Source organism: Dicentrarchus labrax, unplaced genomic scaffold (genome assembly GCF_905237075.1).
Source record: "Dicentrarchus labrax unplaced genomic scaffold, dlabrax2021, whole genome shotgun sequence".
Lineage (NCBI taxonomy): Eukaryota > Metazoa > Chordata > Actinopteri > Moronidae > Dicentrarchus > Dicentrarchus labrax.
In genome coordinates this window covers 8,334,991-8,359,050 of record NW_026136711.1, presented here as the reverse complement: position 1 = coordinate 8,359,050, position 24,060 = coordinate 8,334,991, and the positions used below count along the sequence as shown (strand labels likewise).

Below are 24,060 nucleotides of genomic sequence, written 5' to 3'. Positions count from 1 at the left end.
GCGTCAGGGTGAAGATGACAGTGTTGTTGTCCTCACATGCAGGCGCACAGCCTATTAGACAGGCAGACTGACAGTGCAGCCTAGTGGTAAAGCAACGGAGCCTCACACATGAACACACACTGCAGATCAGGGACAAACCAGCTACAGAGAATAAGGATGTCTGCCCGTATATGATGCGCAACTCTCACTTTTGTGTGTTTTTGTGTGTGTTTTGCTTTGCTCCATGCTTTATCGAGACATTGCACGTAGGCACAAGGCTCCCCTATACATGCTGTGGAGGAAGCATTATAAACTCACACAGAAACCCCTGTGTCTCCAGGCCTGAGGGGAGGGTGGAGGAAGGGGTTTGGCAGGCGTAGCGCTGCCTCAATTTGGCCTGGACACTCATCTCAACTAACTCTCCATCTCCTTCACTTAGCCGGCCAGCTGCATGTATGCTCACGCTCAATACTCAGGGACGTTCCTCGCTTACAGTCTTAAATATTTTGTAGGACGAGTAGAAGTCCTTCTCTCCTCGCCGTGTTGTGCGTGCGAGGCAGACGAAGCGGTCCCGGCAGCGATGCTTCAGCAGGAGCAGCCGAGCGGTGACAGTGTTGTGCTGCCATGTCCCAGGGCTTACAGGGCGTACAGTTCAGTTTGGAAACTCAGCACGGCACCAGTGCTGGCAGACCTCTGAGCAGGGTCGTGACACACTCACCCTGTACACACACACACACACACACACACACACACAGAGTAGACCTCAGTTACAAACTGAGAGAGCGGCTGGCACACAGGGCTGTGTTGGTAAATAAACTGTAAATCCTCAGATGGAAAAGAACATACAGTAACCCTGACAACTTTTATTCACAAAGAATAAACAAATGATCAAACACTAAACAATTGTAAATGGTATTTTAAAACCCAGGTATATCAAATCAAACAGTAGCAGTAGTAGCAGCAGTAAGTACTAAGTACACAAAATACTATTATTAACAGTAGTATTCTTATTAGAATTAAAAAACACAATTTTTATTAGTAGTAGTAGTAGTTGTTGTAACAGCACAAAGTAGCACATTAAGTATTATTAGCATGAATAACAATTGCATTATTATTATATATTATAGCAGTAGTACCAGTAATATTTTTGTCATTGTAGTAGTAATATTAACAGTATTTGTGGGAGTAGTAGTACAAATAACACAATACACGTTTTATTATTATTATTATTATTATTATTATACTATACTATTTGTAGCAGTAGCACTAAGCAGGTAGTGGAAGTTATAGTAGTGCCAACTACATACAAATAACACTAATATCATTATTAGTAGTATTATTAGCATTAATAGCAAAATCACATCATTTAATATTATTATTAGTAATAGTATAAAAAATACATAAATAATATACTGTATGCTGTAATAAATAGTATTCATATTATTATGACTTATGTTAGTATTAATTGTAGTAGCAGTGGTTGTAGTACAAAATAAAGATTACAAGTATATAACAACAGCTGACCTCATGGTGCATTTAAAAGCTGTGGTGGAGCTTTCCATTGCATCACGTGATCTTCATCAGGAGAACAGAGCAGCTGCTAAATGGACCTTACAGTATTATTACAGTATAATTACAGTATTATTACAATAGTATTAGTTTTACATCAGTTGAAGGTTATCATTGACTAAAAATCTTTCCCTATCAGCTTTGTGACTTCATGTCAACACTGCTCAGATCCCAGTGTGTATGTGTGTATGTGTGTGTGTGTGTGTGTGTGTGTGTGTGTGTTGCAGTATGACCAGAGTGGAAAAACCAATTGATCAGAACAGGTGCTGTGATCTGGCACATTTGCAGAGTTCCCCACCGTCACATCAATCAATACATGATCATAGTGCTTGAATAACACACACACACACACACACACACACACACACACACACACACAAAGCATGTAAGGACACACACTGCTCCACCTGGACATACTGTAGATAATAGCTTTATGAATACAATACAGGAGATCGATAACCGATCATTGTCCTTGAGCCTCGCAGACATGCTGCTGTTTTCAGTTCATCCCATCAGTCAGATATTTGCCACTGGGTAGGTGAGAGTGAGTGTGTGTGTGTGTGTGTGTGTGTGTGTGTGTGTGTGAGAAGCGAGCCAATGACAAATGAGGGTAAATAACAGAGAGAGAGAGAGAGAGAGAGAGAGAGAGAGAGAGAGAGAGAGAGAGAGAGAGAGAGAGAGAGAGAGAGAGGGAGGGAGGGATGCAGTGTGCCAGCTCATGACCCAGAGAGATAAACAGAAAGTGAGAGTTGGCCAGGCAGGTAGGATGGGAGGGTGTGGCAACGCAGGGAGCATTTAGTGTGCAGCGCCGGATGATCCCGCACTCTAATTGGCTGTTGAGACTTTGACAGACGCACTCGTCCCTCCCCCTATCCGGCTGCCTGCCGAAAGTGTATGTATGTATGTGTGTGTGTGCGCGGGGGAGCCGGCAGACTGAAGCGAGCCACAGAGGCAGGCTCTAACTCCAACCCAATGAGCTCACAGCCCCTCACACTCACACACACTCTTCACACACACACACTCACTCTCTCCTCAGTGCCGGCTCTCGCTCTTGCTTCAACCCTGGGACACAGAAGAGGAAGAAGGGAGAGGGGAGAGAGAGAGAGAGAGAGAGAGAGAGGAAGCGAGTGGCAGAGAGGGAGAGTGAGGGCGAGGGAGTAAGAGAGGAGAGAGGGAGAGAGAGGCAGAGGGAGACTGGCGGGGTGTGAGGGAGAACACCATGGCTTCAGATCCGGGGCTGGCTGCGATGCTGCTATGGACTATATCACTACAGGCTCTGGGCACCGCAGGAACTAACAGCAACGAAGGTAAGAGTGTGTGTGTGTGTGTGTGTGTGTGTGTGTGTGTGTGTGCCCATTTGAATAGTTAATGCATATTCTCTGACAGCGGGGATTAACTTCATACATGTGGAGCTCCTGGAAAACACAAGGAACCACGCATGACTCACACACACACCAACAAATGTATACACACACTTAGAAGGTGTGTTTGTGTGTCATAACCCGGGGCATGACATCAAAGTTTGCTCCGCACAACAACTCAGGGAAATCTGGGTGACGTCTATGTGTGTGTGTGTGTGTGAACTCGTCTTGACATTGCTCATATTTGCCCGGGTTGCGTGTCAGCTGCAGTCACAGCGCATGTGTGTGCTGTGGGGTTAGGCAGTGACGTGAAAGTGTGTGTGAGAGTGTGTGTGTGTGTGTGTGTGTCTCCGCGGTTCCATCCTATATGTGATCGAAGGTGAACATCTTTATGAATCTCACTTGTGTATTTTCCTTCTGAGCTTCTTAAATAGGGTGTGTGTGTTCTCGTCACACACACACACACACACACACACACACACACACACACACACACACACACACACACACACACTTTGATCCCTTAAGCCCAGCCTGGGTTTGTTTACTTCCATCCTCCTGTCCTTCATCTTTCTACCACGAGACGGAAAAACTGTTGTTGTCACTTGTTCAACTAATGCCGCACACACACACACACCACAAAGTCCCCCAGTGCCTTTCTTTATGTATGTGTGTCTGTGTCTGTGTGTATGTGTGTGTGCCTATGTCTGTGTGCGTGTGTGCGTATGTGTGTGTGTGCGTGTGTGTGTGTGTGTGTGTGTGACAGGGTCCTTGACATAGGTCTGGTCTCAGGAGGCTGAGTGACAGCAGTGATTCGACTGTTAGGGCCTCCTTCGCCCTGACGGCAACATTTCAGCTTACCACTGCTGGGAAAAAAGGCAGCAAAAGAAGAAAAAGAATAAGAAGTGTGAGAGATAGTGGGGGGGGGGGGATCAGCTCTGGTTCAGGTGGGATCCCCTCAGCGGTGGAGAGGTGAGGGCAGCCACTTATCCCGTAGTAAGCTGTGTAAAGTCGGGATGGGAGAGCAGGGGCGCCTCAGGTCAGACAGGGGAGAAAGCGAGGACCGCCGTGCAGACGGCCGGTACAGATCCAGGTGTGCACGTAAATCTTACGACAAGATTTCATTCATCCATTTTCCATGAGTCTGTTTTACTGTCCATCATGTGTCTGCAGATCTGAGTGTTTCCACTGAGTTAAACTGAAGGAAGGATTGCCGTCTTATCGATCATTCAGTCGCAAAAAAACAAATAACTTTAATATAATATTGTCTTTATAATCAATTATCATGTAATCGTATTGGTATGAATGGATGGTGATTTTGTCCATATATGTACAGATGGGTGACAATTTAAAGGAATCTCCTAGTCTCTAGAACCCTCTGCATTCTCCCATAGGTCATTTTCATTCTCATCAAACTGTTCAGTGACTCCTTGTGTCGCGTATTTGTCATTCATTCAGGTTTTTCCTTTAATTTGTCACCTGTCTGTGTGTGTGTGTGTGTACATATATGTACACATGCCTTACATAGGCATTTAACATAAATGATCCATTGTGTAATATGCAAACAGATTGGAGCTGGTTATATTTCATTCCAATATTTAGATTTTATTCCTTTTACTGTTAATTAATAGTTGACAGTATAGAGATAGACGGGAAACGTGGGGTTAGAAAGAGGGATAAGATGCAACAAACTTACCGTTTTAAAGTTGAAATCAAACCAGAGACATTGCGGTTATAGGTCATGCGCCGTGATGCCTTTACAGTTTTAAATTTGGTAATTTTGATTAAATTAAAATGGAGGAATGTAGTGCTGGAAATCCCCTAAAAGTGCAATTAAACTCTTATGTGACACTAAAACTGAACCTCATTGGAAATGATGTTACAATCCTACTAATAAAAGTGAGTTATTTAACAGAAGATACTCACAAACTGTTCAGTGGAACCCTGTGAATGGTCTGATTGGACTGAACAAAGTGTTGGAAAGTTGTGAGCTTTGAATAGTTGTCTGCGCCTCCCAAGGACTCTTTTATTTCTCCTGTCATGAGATGAAAACTGTTCAGCTTGAAACACAGAAAAAATGTGGTCCTATTTAGTTATTTAACATTGTAATCAATGTGAACCAATCGACTGATTTCTATTCACACCGGTTCGTGCTAGAAAGTCGTTCTCACTCTGTGAAAAAAAAAGCCACCAGAGAGTTGTGAATATAATGTTCCCCCAAAATTAGATTTTGCTCTTATCCCGGGCGCTAATTAATCTAAATAAACACAAGAAAAACAAATCAATTTTTCAAACATTCTGCAAAAGAGTAACCACTGCCTTCACTCTACTTTGGATGTGATTAGGGGCAAAATTGTAATTAAGCCCGAGCAAATAGTGGACGTCTAAAATTATATCTGATTGCGTTTTTAAAAAATGAGAGCGCCAAAAAATTAATTTCTCTCCTTCGCTTTGGTTTGGCTGCGGACCGACTGGAGGGCAATTACAAATATTACATGTACATGGAGGAGATAACCTTTGGAATGAATGAAGAGCTGGGAATAAAATTGGTGGAAGGACAGGTAACGGCTCACATAACCACACACAGTACACACACACACACACACACACACTGCTACAGACACACTAACACTCAAGAGCACTCACAAAAAACAAGTTTGTACTTATATTTGATGTACGAGCAGGAGCCAGGGCCAGCCATTTTGATTTTGTTCATTGGGCATGTTTGCAGTCATATTCATCTTGTGTAGATACATACACATGTGCTACTCTTATATGTGATTATTTGATCCACATCATAACTCAAGTGTCCTTCAAACCCTCTCATTTATTTATTTGCGTTGGGAATGCTGTGTGTGTGTGTGTGTGTGTGTGTGTGTGTGTGTGTGTGTGTGTGTGTGTGTACGGGGGAAGGAATGAGACAAAGGGAAAGCCAGTCTTAATATTTTGACATCTCGCAACGGGTTTGCGTATTTCTTCAATAGAACTCGTGAAATATTGAATCTTGCACTGAATCCTTTGTGCGCTCGAGAGAGGCTGTAATTATTATAGAGTCAGATTGCTGCATTTTTCTGTCCAGAAACAGACAAAAGAGAAGGGGCCGGAATCAGTAACAGACCAGCAGGGATGTAGTGGAGCTCAGCTTACCCACATACAGTATTTCACTCGTAGGGAGTTTATAAGCTGATGTGAAGCTTTACTTTCTTTATGTAACTTTTTTTTATTTTTTTATTTTCTGAGTTAATAAAAATGGGTCTGTTTTTTGTAATATGTGCATTTTTTGATAATCCAAAAGGTTTTGAAATGGCTTATTATTGCTAGGAGAATTTCCTCAATCCATGCAGGAATGCTTAATCCTTCAGTTTATCTAAAAATTAAAGATAAAATACAACCAAATTTGGAAATATATGGTTTTCAAGAAAGTTTTGTTAAAATGTTGTTTATAAAGCTGCAGTCTCAGCATAAAATATTGAAATTGAAAACATAAAAAAAAGAAAAATAACTACAAAAACTACATAATTATGATTTTTTTGTGTGCCTTTGGGACGTTGGGATAATCGGCATTAATGTAATAAGATGCGAATTATGTAGTCAGTTAAGTGTAAATTAATTTTTATTATTGTTATCATCAGTAGTATGGAGGCTCAAAATGATCAAAATAAGACTTTAAAAAAGAAAAAACAATACAGAGAATATATAAAAAACATGACCCAGAAATTGTGAAATAATCCAATACATTTTTAAATTTCCTGTTGGCTTATGATGAAACATTATGAAATGTTATTTCAGGTCATTTTTATTTCATCCCAGCTTTTGATTTCAAAATGTCTTTTTTCCTGAAAGTCTTTTAAAGTTTTCTGTTTCCCAACACCATTTTTCCAGATGACCGTCTTATTTCATAAAACTATTTTTCATCACAGAGTCTGACAATCAAACAGGGCAGACCAAAGCAGCCCATCACATAAATGTTGGGATATATTTCATAGTAATGTGTTTCACCATGTCTTAATTATTTATTTAATTTTGAACCCTCTGGGTCTCCATACTACCAATAATTACAATTCATGCACATACCATTATAATGTTTTCATAAATAATATTTATTCACGATTGTTTATTTCGTAACGTGTCACTTCTTTATTTAACAGTTTGGCACTCCATTTCCTCCAATAGAATAGCAAAACTGAGAACCCCACATTTTAGGTTTTGTTCCTCGCTGACAGCAAAGACTCAGCAAGCATGACAAACACGTCCTCGAACCCACTCCTGTGAAGTTTAAAGACGCTACAAACTCCAAACATCACCACAGTAAAAGTCCTTCGAACAATGTTTTCAAGGGAAAACACAGAATCTGTTTTTTTGCGGGACGAAAATGGCCACATGATGTTACTGGGTACTGATACTGCTATCAGTATTTAGAAAGATTGTTGTACTGTAGGCCAAACACATACTGTAGCTGAATCCAGCGGCTCCCACATTTGTTGTGTATTTGTGTGCACTGAATCACTTGCCTATATGGAGGTGGTGGTTTCCCTGAGCGGCCCCTCCTGTCTGCGGGCACCGTCCCTGATTCAACTCCTGCACGCTGCTTCACACCGTCGCATTCCCAGCGAGGATAGAGAGCGTTCCTTCAGGTTGTTGTTAGTGCTGAGGAACATGAAAAGACCCATGCAGAGAGCAGGACGCGTTGCTAATGAGCAAACTGTAGGTGGATGATTATTACCACATACCTCTGCTGCAGGAGGACCAACAGGGAGAGACACACACAGGCAGGGAGCGATGAATAGCAACAAAGATTTTTCTTCTCTTTTTTTTAATTATTATGAGATTTGAACATGTAATTTAGAAGCAACTAAAACGTGTGATGGGGATTGAAGAAATGAAGAGGGGAAAGTTGAAAGGAGCCGGACTGCTGGGAGCTGCAGTTTCTCTCTTTGTGCAACAAAAGAGACATTTTTGCAGCCACTGACGCGTTTGATTTTGATCACTGCTACAGTCGCTGCTGTTTGTATTGATCTCTCCTCAGTCAATAGACCTGCCGCACGTTTAGTAACATCACATGAGAGAAGAATGCATTAGAACTCATAGTAACTCGCCCGGTGCAGAGACCTTTCTGCAACAGATTACAGAAAAAATAACATTTAAGCTATCGTAATAAGCGCTGAATTTGCTTAAGCGTGTAGTCCTTACAGTCTTGCTCAAGGACACTTCGGCAGACTCGCTGATAAGGAAAGATGTCTTCCTCCACAGCGTCTCATATTTCAGCTCCTAAAGCCTTTTATTGACACGCTAAGCTGCTTGTTTCCACCGCCACACAGAGCGGCCAAACTATATCCTAAAGTGTCACGCATGAAGAATATCATCTGTCAGTGCGCTCCTTTCACACGCACAAATGGCTTCTTTTGTTTGTTTTGCTCAATCACTTAGAGCTGTCATTCCTGGTCAATAATTGATAGAAGAGCATTAGGAGACATGGTAGGAAAAGGGTTTATTATGCTTTGCCAGCGTATGACTGCAATTTGTTTCCTTGTATCAAAGCAATAAAAGCCAAATAACTCCTCTGCAGTCATGTCAGTAATTGTTGAAATTGTATTTTTCCTCGGCTGTGACCCGTTCTCAGGTTCGGCTCAGTAGTAACAGTTTCCAGTGTCATCCTGATGGGGGGAAAGCCTGTATATTCAGCGTTGTGGGAGCGCATTAAATAACCAGAGAGGGCGTGAACCTTTCCCTCCCTCTGTCTGCTGGTTTGTCTTAACACAGGTTGCTGTCGGCTGGCCGGCCGCTCCCCCCTTTTTTCTCCCCAAGGCACAGGTCTTTATTGAGACATCAGCCTTGTTAGCCAGCTGTCGACAGGAATATAGGAGCTACCAGATCAATACAGTTGGGTCTGCCAGTCCTCCTGAGCTGCGGCCAGAAACAGGCGAGGCCTCACAAAGCAGGGGCCTCTCTTGAGCCATTTCCACCCATTAGCAGGACCTGATGCTGGGTTGGCCAGAGTTCAGCAGCCCCTGGGCCCGCTCTGTGATTGGAGCAGTATCGTTGGGTAATTTATGTTTCTCCGCTCTGCTAGCATGTGGGGTAGAAGATCCCTCACTGGGATGGCTGAGGATAAAGCAAAAGAGTGAGACACAGGGAGAGAAGGTTGTAGGCAACGCTTGACAGTTCTGTAATGGGCTGGTGTTGTGGTTGTGTTAGCACATCCCTCCTGGAGAGAGATCTCTATGATGTTCCCTTCATGGGGACTGATGAATGACGGAGATCTGGCTCTGCAGCAACAGCCCCCTCTCCTCTGTTACAGACAGACAGAGGAACACAGCAAGTGTTAGAAACAAAAGGGAGGCTGTGTGATGGAGGGATAGACGGGCAGAGAGAGGGAGAAGGAGAGAAAGAAGGAGAGACGGTCATGGGGAGAGAACAAAGTAGGATGAGGAGAGGGAAAGAGGGGGAGGCTGCTGTCTCAAATGCGTCTCTTCAACTTCCATCGGCGGGTGTCTTTATCAACACCAGCGGAGAGCGTCTAGCTGATAATTTGCCGCTCTCAATTCCCTTCAATCCATTAAAGGATTTAAATGTTCATTAAGTTTAATAGAAGCCCAGCGAAGGTCTAATATGCTCTGATAAACGCTGGCAAACCTGCCAACCTGTTCCAATAGCTGCGGCAACAAAGAACCATCCAACTAATAAGGTCAAACTAAGAGTTTCTGCTTAGCTCACTTTGTGAAGAGTGTTTCCTCTGAGTCACAGCAACAAGCTGAGAACTCAGTGTGAATTCATCAACAAGTCCTCTAAACTAAATGACAGCTTGTTTGTCATTGCTTTCTGCAAGTGTTCATTTTCTGATCTGACCCCCCTTTCTGCAGGACAGCGTTGTTTCTAAGTTCCTTCCAAAATGCTCCAAAATGATTCATATGGTTGCTCCATATGCTGCAATAAAAAAACGATACCATGCAGTCTTATGGAGAAACGGCCCGATTTTCTCACTTGATTTACTAGTTATTAGTTCATTAGTTCTCAGTAAACAGTTTCCTAATGAGTTTATGGTCTCAATCTCTAGTTTCAGACTTCTTCCATACAGCATGATGTCCATTTAGTAAATGATGGTCCCATTTAGAGTAAAATAGACAATAAAGCAGGGTATGTGGCTACCTTGTGATTGACAGGTCATTCTGTCAAAGTCTGTCAAACCAGGCAGTGCTGATCAGATATGGATCCAGATTCTGTTACTGTGTTGACAATTTCTCACCTCAAATTGTTTCAGAAACATATTTCCGTGTACTGAAGCTGTAATACAAGATTGTGTGTGACCAGGCAAGCTGACATTGTTTCCTACTACGGAAGAGTAGAAACTGTGCAGCCAATGAGAGCAGCTCAACTCGCAGTACGTCACCTCCGCTGGCTCCAACAGACTATCATGGCAACAACCATAAGGCCAAATTCGAGGTTTCAAAGCGGTGCTCCACAAACCAATGCATGACATAACAATAGATTCACACTTGGCCTAAACCTAACCAACCAAACCAATGTCAGCAGTACTAGCCAATCAGAGGTAGTAGGGACTAGGGGTCATTATTTACTACAGTTGAAAGAAGAAGGGATCTGTCGTCTTTTGGTCTCCGTGCAGTGGCCATCATAGAATAATCCTTGGAAACCTTATTGGCCAGTGTCACCTTTTGGGTCACTTTTCTAATATAGAAGCATTTCTTGAACTTGAATTTGAACTGACACACAAATTTTTTGCATGTGCAGTGCCAACATTGTGTATTTTAGTGTGTTAAAATATCCAGGTCTTTTTCTTTGTCACTATTATTTCTGGCCACCTCTATGAAACCAATCAGAGACCAATCACGTTGAGCGGGCTTTGGTTGAATGCAAGTGAACAGTCCATGTTGCCCAATGATCATTTTCAAAATGTAGATATCTGTTTATAATGATTAGCCAAAATAGGTCTTTCTTGTCATTCTCATGTATCAAGTTGCTAATTGGACTGCAGAGGAAGTCTTGGCCTGGATATCCTGATATCCACTGGCTACACTGGAAGCCCTGAATCATTGGCTGTTGTTCCGAGATCGACTATGAGGTTAAGTGGTTCTGCTTCTGCTCTGAGACACCAGTCAGAAGAGGTCCTAGTCGGGTAAATACGCAGTTTTAGGCATTTGAAAAAGCAGTGCATTTCTCTGGTGAGGACAGTCTTGTATTCAGATGGTGCGCAGGAGGATAGATTCCTCCTCTGACTGTGGCAGGTAAGCTGGATGCTCACGTATGATGTAGTGAGTCCCAAACCAACCGTGATGCAGGCTGATGGATCTCTCCTGGGGCCTGTTTCCATAAGGAAATAATGTGTTTTACACCCAGTAATCTGTCCATATATCACAGGCCTGATGTAATTAATATGTGGCGAGGGAGGGGGTGGGCCAGATAACTCATTTCTCATCTGATGAAAATCTGGACGTGCATGTACACACAAAACAAACAGATGCATGCACGTGTAAGTGTATGTATTCATGTGCTCGCTCACACACACACACACACACAGACTAACACTCCATCTAACTGTGTTATCTCTGTGGGGATGATATTAATGCCTGGTATATGTGAAGCATTAGTCTAAAGGGAGTGGAAGCGTTTATAATGTCTAACTTATACACACAGATCGGGAGAAAGAGAAAGGGTAGAGAAGAGGGGAAAGTGAATAAATCAAATGGCGGGTATTTTGGCAAAAGGTTTGTAAAAGTCTCTTTCAATGTCTTGCATCAGCGCCTAGCCTGTGAGTTACCTCCTGCTGAAGTAACCGCAGCATTTAGAGTCAATAACACCCTCCCCTTGCTTGGAGGACAGGACTGTTTGTGTGGTAAACGAAGCCTAAAGAGAACCTTTGCCTGTCTCGACCTTCTGACTTTTACAGTGTACTATCACCATTTTACAGCAAATTCATCATCACCCTCAGACATATTCAGAGCACAGGGCCATGACATGACGAGTACTTCTAGATCCTTCAGTGATATAATGTCTTACAGTCAAAAAGTTGGCTGTTGAAGAGAAAGTGTAATTTTGCATTTACAGCACAATCTCCTAGACAGCCGAGCCATTGTTACACCTGCGAGTATTTTTTTTTAATCTATTACTACTTGTAAAAAAGGGTTTTCCTTATCTATTCTCTTTTAGCACCACTACCTCTGTGTTGTTTCTCTGTGTGAATGGATAACACGTGCATATGTGAGGTCCCTAAAGCAGTGGTTCTCAACCTTTTTCCTTAAGCGACAACTTTTCTATCATTGAGTAAATTGATGACCCCTGATCATTTAACATATTTTATGAATTTATCTAAAACAGACAATTTGGATGAATTTTGAGTTGATTATTTTCTGGGAATATTAATCAGAGATGATCTGTCACACACACATATACTATACATACTTAATAGGCTTCTTTACTGACAGATTCAGTGTTTTCTTCTCATTGTTCTATTATCCCTTTGGTTGTTTGAACTTTTCTAATGCAGGACGAGGCTGTTTATCAGAGTGAAGGCTCTATAAATGTAGCATGTCTTTAAGTCTTAAATGTCAAAAACTTAAATACTAATCTAAACTAGAAAAATAACAAAAAAAAATCTACCTAATTAACCACCGCACACTGAAATGACTTTACTGTGATTTATTTAAGAGCGAATAAGGCATTTCACTTGCAGCTTCCTCAGGTTCGCTCAGCAACAATAATTTAATTTAGTTTCCTTCACAGAAATGAACGAAATTCTCAGATATACTGTAGGTTTACTGTGTAAGTTTTTCCCTTAAAATCAAGAAGGCTTTGCAACCCCCCAGTAAGCTTTGGTGACATCTAGTGGGGGTCCTTCCTACTGCAGTAAAGTACAGAGGGCAAACCTGAATATCACGGTTGATTCTGAAAAGCTACCAGAAAATTACTTACAATAATTATCATCCAAACTGCAGTAGAAAGGAAAAGAGGAAGAAGACTGAAATCTTACAGACAAGATGAAGATCTTACAGACAACCCTCCCACTGATGTTTAATGGAACAATTCAGTTGTGGCTAACCCACAAACAAAGACAAAGCAGGGGGTCCAAACACTTGTGTATTCTCCTCTCTGTTGTCTGCGGTCTTCTGTTCATACTCGGCCCCTTTATAACACACAAAGCTAAATTCATTTATCTACTCACACACAAACTAGATTATCAACAAAGCTTGTGTATCCCTGTGAGGCTGCGAGGGGACTTTGCTCGGTTGTGATGACAGAGGAGGAAAAGCTCGAGTTAGCTCTGCACTGCAACTTTCCACACTCTGACACGTCACTCTGTGGGGAAAACAAACACATTAATGCAGCAACGTGTCATCACATCGTGTGTTAGAATTTATGCTTCGATACTGAGTCACCTCAGCTCTCGTTGCAGGTGTTTTCACAGCTTTATTTTAGTCGTTGCTAATAAGACTGATCGTCAGTGACTTGTGCTGCAGTGTCACTGCATGGACAGCTGGTGGCTGTGTGACAGCGCTCATTCAGGCAGACAGCATCAGGACTTTACAGTGACTGGGCCGCACATATACACACACAAAAAGTGAGAACATGGAAGACAAAATGCATACATATGCATGTGAACACTTTCAAAGAGCACATCGACGTGAAAATGAGCATTAATCACTATTGATTATTATCAACTATTATCTGCAGAAAATTACAGGCCTGGTGTTTCATGCTAGTGTTTTGTTTTAGCTTATGGAGAGTTAGCTAAATTAAAGTTCAAGATATGAAATATAACACAAAGAAGACTTCTTGTGTTCATAGCAGGTGAAGCTTGTGGGTGATGGAAGGTTGGGCACTGCTAGAAATCATGCCACAGTGGATGAATACATGTAGTAGCTCTAAAACAAAAAAGCACACAGATATCTCCATCAAGGGTAGTCAGAATCTTTATGTTCTAAGTAAGTTGTTTAATATAGTACTGGAAAAAGGAACATTTGAAGATTTGGTTAGAACAGAGTTGTAGAACATTAAATCATACATCTTTGTTCGCTACATCTCAGCCTTTCGTACGCCTGAGGTGTGTTGAAACTACAGGTTATAAACTAATTTTTTAAATATTATGTTATCTTATCGGTAGCGGCCATGAGGAGCAGGTAATTATCGGTTATTGTATGGGCTGAAAAAACCCATATCATGCATCCATAATCAAGGGTGGATGGTCTTCTGTATTTGTAATTTCAGTAATATAAACTAAGCTCAGAAATGTTCATCTGCTTCTGAATTCACAAACAACTACACAGAGCAATTCTGAAATACATAGTCAAAAGGATCTTGCAAATAATTAAACAATTGTAGTATTGACTTTACAGCATTTTGTTTCCATTTCATGACTTTTTGCAGGTTTTTGATATATCCTGCTAACTAACAATCACACAATTGGGTTTGAAAACATAACAGAGGTGATGCATGTCTGCATGTCTGGTTATAAAACAGTCTCAATTTAACACTGATGACTCTTTCCTCAAATAAGACCATCAGTGAGAAGTTTTAAATCACCAGGTTAGGGTTGAGGGAGTAGAAATACTGCTGCGTTGGACAACAGGCACCTACATGAAAGATTCTTGTAGGGGCTTTAATGATTTGAAATATATTTTCTTTTTTTTTCAATGCATAAATCAAAATCCATTTGATAACAAACTTGTATTGCTAAAAATGAGCTTTCTCTCTTGGATCTGCCATCTCAGTATTTTCCAACTCCCTACCGTGTCTGCGTTCAGAAACAACCCAATTCATCCCTACTGAAATACAGTTTCCTATTTATTAAGCTAAATCATTTCCTTTAACAGCTGGGCACTGTCGTTATTAGGAGAAATATCCCATTTGTTTGGGACTATTTTCAGCTGAGGATTAATACATATTTGGTACGCGAGTCAGTATTTATACTCAGACTCAACAACTCAAATAGGTCAGATGTGTGTATATTGTAACATACATTAGGCCTGCATTCTCTGAAGAATCTCAAACGCTCTCTCAAACTCTCCATGTTCTTGTTTTTACTCATGTTAGCAAGGTAGTTGCATCAGTATTAGAAACACTGTGGCTAAATGGACGATGATGGACTAATTACCTCACATAAGGAAGACCTACTGCAGTTCCAAATCAGTATCAGGTTGACAGGAAAGAAAGACTGCGCCTAGTCAAGGTAAATACTGCACAAATACTCTATAACAGCCTCTGTAAAGTCATATCATTGTATTTAGGTTTGGTTTTTTTTGCTGCCTAAGGATCGGTCCATGCCCTGAAGGTTAGGAACCACTGCTTTAACTGACATAACAAGTGTACCACTCATATTTCATGTGTTATTTGAGATTTAATTAAATGGAGTCATGGCAATCAATGCACGTACAATATATGGCCCATTTTATTGAGTTAGCTAGCTATGGATATTGACTCTTCTCTCTTTAAGCATGCACACTTCAGAGGAGAAATAGTGATGCGACCATGGCACACTAGATGCACTGACTGACAGTAATTATCACCATTCATCATTAAGCGTAAGCCCGGGATGATAAGAGCTCTTTATGTAGAATGTCAGCTCACTGAAATGATGAAAATGATTAAAGGGCATCAGTGTGAAATAGAGACATACATGCTGCACAAGGGCTGAAACGAGCTGACAGCGCGGGGGCCCGCGGGTGGAACAGACAGAGAGTGGGAAAATAAATAAAAAATAATTTTATTTATTAAAGAGGAAGGCAGAGCCAGAACTGGGTTTGTAGAGAAACATCACACAGAACTCTGGGCTGCAAGTCGAGTCTGTATTGATAAAATATCACTGTCGTCTTGACTCAACTATTCTCTCTGCTCTATCCTGCTGCCTTTCAGTTGAGTGCAGCTAACCTCTGCATGAACTCTCTCTACCATAAATCAATAAGTTGAGGCATAGTTTGTTAGCTTCTGCACCAGCGGGCCACGCTAAAAGTCAGGGAGCAGGTGTTGCAGACAACGTCAACCCAGATCTCTGTGGATGCTATCGGCTACAGAAATCACACTCTGTCATCTGCTTTTAGACTCTTCTGTTTCTCCTCTTGTTTTCAACTCCCCTCTTCCTTATCAACTCGCCCCCCCCCCATTCTTTCCTCACCTCTCCTCTCTACCTGCTCTATAAATAGCTCTGCGTGCCTCTCCTCCACTACGTCTATACCTCTCTGGATGTTTTCCCTGGGGAAGTCAGGCAGGCCTGGGCAGCAGTATAGCCTGCTATTCACTCTTCTCCCCTGGGAAAGGATGAGCCTCACTGGCCCTGAGCATCCTCCACCCTCCATCATGCAGCAAACACGATGCCTTGCAGGGATATACAAAGCAGGGTCCCATGCTCCAGCCTGGGAGCACCTGCTAAAATAAGATATGAGGGATTGTGCCGGGGTGCGCTGGCCAGTAAACTGAATCATTTCGACACCACTCCAGCAGAGGAGCAGACACTCCACTGCCCACTCACTCTGACCTAATCTTGTGATTTTGTAAAGGGGTATACTGGGGCGAGTCTACTGCTGGGTTTTTTTTTTTTGTTTTTGTTTTTTTTATTTTGTAGAAAAAGCGCTGTCTCTAGTGCATTTTGTGCTGATATTATGGAAAAAGTTGCGCGGTGCACACTTCCATGCTTCATTTCCATAACAATTTTGGATGCCGTGGCAGTGATGATGATGTGTGCTGTTGTGTCTCCAGTGTAAAAATACTTGTAGGTTACAGAAACTGCAGATCCATGTATGCATGTTGCACAGGAATAAAAACATTTTTTGATTTCTGTGTATTTTGTTCAGCCATACAGCTTTACTATAATAGTGCAAGCCCTTGCCTTGCTACTATTACTGAAAAAAGATTTCAGTGAGAGGCACATCCACAAATGTTTTGCAAGTGCAACAACCATGTACACCGAAGTTCTAATTAGATCATTTGTTAATTGTATATAAGGACAATAACATTGTTCCTGTTTTAGTCTCATACCAGTAAACTCTAACATATTAGAATTCTGTGCTATGCTTGTTGTCTCCTAAAGCATTGATCTGGCAAAATCAACGAATCAAAAATGTATGAGCCAGGTAACGATTTAATCAAAAAGTATCAAGATGTGACAGAGTCCTATTACTCTGGGATCATGCTAGAAACAGTTTAGTACACCTCACAAATCAAGTCTTCAATCCCCGTTCCCAGAGTCCCGAGGGATCGCTGCTGCGTTCGACAGTGCAGAGTCCTTGAGGGTGTCTGTATATTTATATTTTCACATGTATCATACGTTAAGACTTGATTTGTTAGGCATACATTTGTAAGGCAAGTTTTTTTCCCCTCCTGAAGCAACATTACCATGCATCATTTTTTGACAAAATAGTGCCTCATACAATCCTGATTTGCTTATTTTCAGACTTTGCCAGGTCACAGTGACGTGTTTCATTACTAAATGTGTTTTATAGCTATTTGTGTATAAGAACATTTTCACCTTTGCCTGACAATCAACATCCCTGGTTCAAACGTGTTCAGTCATGTCCTCAATATGGCAGCAATGTGCAGACTGCTTATAAAACCAGTGATGGAAGAAGTACTCTGATCCTTTACTTAAACATACTACAAGGAGCTCTTAACTGGTTTTGAAACAGTCTTAATTTAATACTGATGACTCTATATGACCTACATAAATAAACATCAGAAAGAAAATTCTTTATTTATATATGAGGTAAGTTATTTTAACTCAAAAACATTGTTGAAATGGATTACATTTAAATTTTAAGTAACACAAACTCAGTTTTTTAAGTTACAGAAACATTTCTGGTACTTTTTACTAGGTATTTTGTTTTCACAGGACAAATAAAAATTAGTAAAAAGTCAGTGTCACTTAAAATTACAAAAGTTACTTGATCAAGATAGTTTTTTTAACTTACAAAATTTCAAAATCTTCAGTTTCAACAATTTTCTTAGTTAAATTAACGTATCTAGTTGTGTATGGTTAAGGCCTGCCACCAGGTTGGCTTCCCCTTGAAATCAATGAAACAAGGTGGTAGAAACACTACGGCTTTTCTCCACAGAATCAACACAAAAAAATCTAGTTTCTTGTAGTTGCTTTAAGTAAAAGTACCAATATAGCAATGTAAAAATTCTCCATTACAGTGCAGTTAAACTCCTACAGGTACAGAAGTGTAAAATATACTTAAAATACCTGAGTACTTTTTCTGTAGAAGGGTGTCCTCTGTGACTGATAGGTATTCATTTATTACATTATCAGACTGATAAAGCATTTATACATGAATAAAATTTTACTGTGGTAGTTGGTTGAGATGGAGCAAGTTTTAACAACATATTATTAGTGATGGGAATAACGGCGTTACTAACGGCGTTACTTTTTTCAGTAAGGAGTAATCTAATTGATTACTCTTCCCATTTTAATAACGCCGTTACCGTTACTGCCAAAAAATGTGGCGCATTACTATAACTGAAGCTGTTCTTTTCATCAGACCAAGTAGATCTCTGAGCCGAGAGACAAAGACTGTTTTTACTGTTCTTCCTTGGTTAGTGGGCAGTGCACGAGACAAGCGCATAAATGCTGACGATTGGCTGACGTTGAGTAAAATTTCATGGTAAGCCAATCAGAGGTAGAGTTGGGCGGGCGTTCGAAAGCATGCATAGTCAGACACACAACGAACAACACAAGCGAGTCAGTCAACGAGAGACAGGTATGGCGAGCCCAAATAATCCAAAAGTAGCCTTCTCTAAATGGAAGTATTTGTTATTTATTTTTTTATCAATAGTTCTAAAACATCTATTGTGTTATTTGTATCGATCCACTATATAAACATAATATCTACATACATGGCATTTGATCGGAGGCTAGTCTCACTTTGTCCCACAGCAACATTAAAATAGTTTAGACTTGTGTACATTGTTTCTGTTAATAATGGATTGTATTAAGTGTCCATTTCATTATAATATTCAGATTTATCATGAATAACTGAACATGCACATGTATTTTAAGTTCTGTTAAAGAGGGGTGGAGGTGGGGTCACATTTGAGCATTTAAAAATGTACTTGAAAGTAACGCAATAGTTACTTTCTGAAGTAACTAGTTACTTTTATAATTTGTAATTGAGTAAGTAATTTAGCTACTTTTTGGAAGAAGTAATAAGTAACTGTAACTAATAACTAACTAACTAAGGCGTTTTTGGTCCGTACTGGCCAAAATGGAATATAATATTCATAGGTACGTTTTCATTAGTGTATAATCACCTTAGAATGAGACGTTTTTATCTACAGACACCGCGGATCGCCTTCCATGGAGTCTGCCATGTTGAACCACCATGTTTCTACAGTAGCCCAGAACAGACAAACCAAACACTGGCTATAGATAGGGCTTTTCACATTTTTATGCAACCACCCTAGTTTCTCCCTTCAGAGTCCGTTGTCATTCCTAGGTCGTCAAATACAGATGCGAGTGGTGTTCAGTTAGTTGTGATCTGAACTTAAGTAAATCCTGCACACTGGTCCTTTAAATTAAACCACCTGATAAAGTTGAATGGGAATGAAACCAGGCACTTGTTCCCAGGTGACCACTTTCAATATGCCAAAACAACAAAAACAAAACACATCCGACTGTCATCACTGTGAAACTTCAATGAAAACAGAAAAATCAGATGAGATACATGGTTTTCCCCCGGATAAGCTAAAACATGTACGTGTGTATGTGTGTGTGAGTGTGTGTGCTTCTTGCTGGTTACCGTTGTTTGCAGTTGTTGGCTCGCTTTCACCATTTTAAACCTCTAAAATCTCATTCCCTGCACTCGCAATACAAACAGAGGAGAGTTCAGAGGGAGAAGATGAAAAGTTAAAAACAAAGTGTTGTTTTTGGGGGGGACGTCTGCATCAGAGTGTCATAATAAGTCTCTCAGCAGTCTTCTCCCTCCATCTGTCTGTACTGCTTTCTCTGCACCAAGGACAAAATGCTTACACCACAACAGACGCGGGGAGAAAAGAAGAGCCTCTAGGGAGAAAAACTTCAGGGAGAGTTTGGAGAAAGATGAGATGAGGAGGAGGAGGAGGGATGAAGGTTAGTGTAGGTGTAGAGGTAACGAGATGAAGTTTTAATGATCCCTGTGGGGAAAATAGGCCACTGCTGCAACAAATACTAAGATGGTACTTTAAGAAAGAAAGAAAGAGCGTCAACAGTAACCAGCCAAACCACAGTTTTAGCTTGACATTTTAAATAAGGAAGAGTATTTTATAGACTGAAACAAAGGTAACAGGTTTAAAGGTATAAATTCAGCCTATGGTTTAAATGAGAATAAACCTACAACATGTCTTATATGTTGTAATACATGTGAAATTAGGAAAAGCCAAGGACAAGGAAGGTAGAAATATAATAAATATTATGAAGAGAGATTTAAAAATGATTACTCAAAGGACCTGTGTTTAGGATTTAGTGGCATCTAGTGGTGACGTTGCAGATTGCAACTATTTGAATACAGGTCAGCCTTCCAAGCGCAAAGAAGAAACTATGGTGTTTGCGAAAAATGTGACTGCCCCTATCTGGAGGCAGTGTTTGGTTTGTCCGTTCTGGGCTACTGTAGAAACATGGGGGTACAAAATGGCAGACTCCGGAGAAGAGGTCCATCTGTGGATAAAAAAAAAAAACTAATTCTAAGGTAACACAAATACAACAATTCCTATATTCAAGTGATTATAAACTAATGAAAACATAACTATGAACATTATATTTCATTCCTGCCAATAAGTCCTTTCAAATGTTCCACAATGGACCTTTAAAGGGATTCCAAATCTTTTTTTCATCCATATGCTCCTGATACATCACTGACTTCCATGTTCCATAATAACTCTCCATAGTGTTCACTATTTTGAGTGAGTTTCCTCCAAGTGCTCTGGTTTCCTATGTAATCTCAAATGCTGCTGGAAAGTCATTTGAGTTGGAGACTCTCATATCCCATTTACACTCAGGAGGTTTTTCAGCTGTGTTTTTTAGTTGTCCGTCCACAGAACAGATATTTTATTAGCTTATGTTAGCCAGGTAGCTATCTGATCTCCAAAAATCTAGGATTAAATGCACCCAAATATTTGTAGACAGATTAAAATTCAATTGATCAAACCACCTCAGTGAAAGATGTAAATGCATCAGGCTCTCCAAGAAGTATATGCAATCTTTACTTCTCCTAATTGTAACTAAACCATGACTGACTGCAATCAGATTTGTAATCTGGACAACAAAGGTGCCTATATGTGACTAAGTGTAAATCAGTTTATTTTGTGTGCCTCCTGTGTATTTTGTACAGATATAAGACGTGAAATTACTAGAATTAACGAAGGGTTTTTGTAGGTATTGAGAAATGATTCAATACCAGCGGTATCTTTTTTTTTCCTTCCAAATTTAAATTCTGTTCACCACACTGCGTAGGGCTCATTGGGGTTGTTTTTATGTAAGATAACATAAAGTCAGGGATTGCTGTAGTGCTGCACAATAAGTCTGTGGCGTGCTATGTCCCATTGCATGAGTCAGGTGGAAATTATTAATTTTATAATTGACGAAGAAACTGTACTGAATGTGGATCTTTGACATCTAGCCTATGCCTCGTGCTTAATATTGTCGGTAGGATCAGTGAAGTCATACCAACAAATATTATGTGTGTATCCAAAGTCTGATATATCTTATTCCTCTGAGCCATAGAGAAGTGGCTCCAAAACTTTTATAGACCACAGCACCCATTCAAGTGACTCTTTGGTCATGCCACCCTTCCACCCAGTGAAGAAGCTCCACTATTGGCCAGAAACCTTTAAATAACATCAGTGAGCCACACTGTCGCACTGGGTGACATGTTCCTTCATTACCATGAACACACACACTGTAGTCTATTTTAACTCAGTCACACAGCCACTGAAATACTCAAATGTGGTTTAATCCGTGGCTGAAAGTAGTACCCAATACGTGCACTATGTACTCCTGTTTGAGTAACGTTTGCTAAAAACCACATTGCCCAGCAGTTTTGGGAGCCTTTTTTAACCACAGACAGTCCGTATTTTTGTTGTTAAAAATGTACATCTTCAGTGAGAACCAATGACTTGGGGTTGAGGAGGAGGAGAGGAACAACAAAAGTAGTTCAACGTGATTGTAATTCACGACAGCAGGAGGAACGTCATTTTTTTTCTACAAAAACTATTAATTCCCTGTCTGCTCTCTCAACCAAGTGTAACGAGCTGCCTGCATACAACGGCAAGGTCTCTGTCACCATGTCTGACAAACGTGATCTTAATATAGGCACTTCACTGTCTTTGTCTTCTTGTTTAACTCGGTTAGTACAACGGGTTCCATGTCTTGTTATGATGATCATGTTGCTGCTGATCAGCCATTTTGCTTTGTATCATTTTCCTGTTGTCAGGAGACAAGAAGAAAATCTACTTATCTGTAACCTGTGTCCCTGCTCCTGTAGGCTATCTCTTCCATGAGATAAACAATAGAATACAGAAAGTTCGACTTGTTGTTGACTTGGCGTTTTGATGTACTGAGATGGTTCTGGGTTCTAGTGAGTAAATGTGTCAAGGCAGCTCTCTCTCTCTCTCACACACACACACACACACAGACACTGTATATGACTCTGAATGCTCCTCGCTGATGAGAAGGTAGTGATCTGTGACAGAGGAGAGCAGCAGTGAAGTTAACTTTACACTTAACGACACTTAATGCACCGACTGTGTTCCTTCACAGAAGTTTGTTTCAATCAAGTGCATTGGATCGCACGAACAGGTTTAATTCTGATTTCAGATTAGCAAATATAGAAATGTAATGAGGTCAGATTTAATTTCATTTCTGCCACTTGTAGCTCTGTAAAGTTTCCCAGACCCACTTTCCTTCAGCTCCCCTTATTTAGCCTTTGAAAGCAATATAAAAACTCTATTATTCAAAAAAACATGTACATAGAGGGACATTTATAAGTGTTTATTAATGTATTTGTCTTTTACAGATGGGTTATGAACGTGTTCACTCAGCTGCATCTCGTGGCCGTCAGCAGCAAATGGAGTTAGCTCAGGCTTTATGTAGAGTGAAAAAGTACTTCTAAATTAATAAATGAATGAAAATATATAAATATAATAAATAAGTTCTTTATATTTTCATTAATATAGGCTAAACAGCAGGTTTAAAATATACTGTTAGCAGTTCTCCTTAATGAGAATATGGTTAATCAATTCAATAATCTGTTTGACAACAAAAAATACTGGATAAGAAATATATATCAACATAATCGGTCCCTCCAGGATTGCTTTGGTGATTGTTTAAGCCTAAAAAACCTGGTTTCACTGCAGCTTTTAAAAAAATATTTTTTTTGTGTGTGTGTAATCCATTCAAAACTGAAAGCAACTGAGAATAAATCACATTGTTTAGAGTGTTGAAAGAAACCTTACCAAAAAGAATTATGAGGGTAAAAGTGAAACGCTTGCGTACATGGTCGGCATCTTAACTACTAAGACGAGGACGTTGGAAGTGATTGACCAAATTTGTGTAAAAGTTGCAGTGATTGGACAAAATTGCAAAGTCGTGCAGAATTCCCCAGGACTGCTTAAATTTGTGTTAATTGTTGCGATCACAACTTCCTGGAGGGACTGCATAATGCAGAAATAAGATGGGGTGAAAGGAGGGAAAAACACTAGCATAATGACACATGTCAGGCTGTGAGAAAGCAGTTGCAGCAGCATTGGGTATGGGTGTGATCCAAGCTAAGAGTTTTGCTCCCGTGTGCTGTGGTTTATTTACAGCTCATTTGTCATCCACAGAGAGCCACACTACTCTGTTCTCTACTCTGTAAAATGAAAGGGATCGCTGGCTGAGGAAACTTTACAAAAGTCGGTTTAGAAACGGTTTTCACTGATGCACCGTGTACATCTTGTCAAACATAAAGCAGCCTCTGGTAGGTAAACAGCTCCATCTGATCTCTCATCTGTTTGATAGGTTTCTGATAAAATATAACTTTACACAGCTACAGAAAGAGCATGCAGTTTAAAAAAAGTATTTTGTGGCCTTATGTTAACATATAAAAAGAGAGAAATAAAATAGAGCTAATTGATTGATAACAATATTAAAGCTGCCGTAGGTAACTTTTATAAAGATATTGTTTTTGTCATATTTGCTGAA

The 24,060-nt window shown here is 40.4% G+C and overlaps 1 protein-coding gene across 4 annotated transcripts in view; it reads left to right on the top strand.

The window, feature by feature from the left end:
• The first annotated feature begins 2,310 nt into the window (after nucleotides 1-2,310).
• epha8 (eph receptor A8) overlaps nucleotides 2,311-24,060 on the top strand; it is a 120,538-nt gene continuing 98,788 nt past the window's right edge. For all 4 annotated transcript variants that reach the window (XM_051415504.1, XM_051415503.1, XM_051415502.1 and 1 more), the window contains exon 1: nucleotides 2,311-2,855. In XM_051415504.1, the coding sequence (XP_051271464.1) occupies nucleotides 2,768-2,855 (88 nt within the window). In that variant the 5' untranslated portion in view covers nucleotides 2,311-2,767. The remainder of the gene's footprint in view (nucleotides 2,856-24,060) is intronic.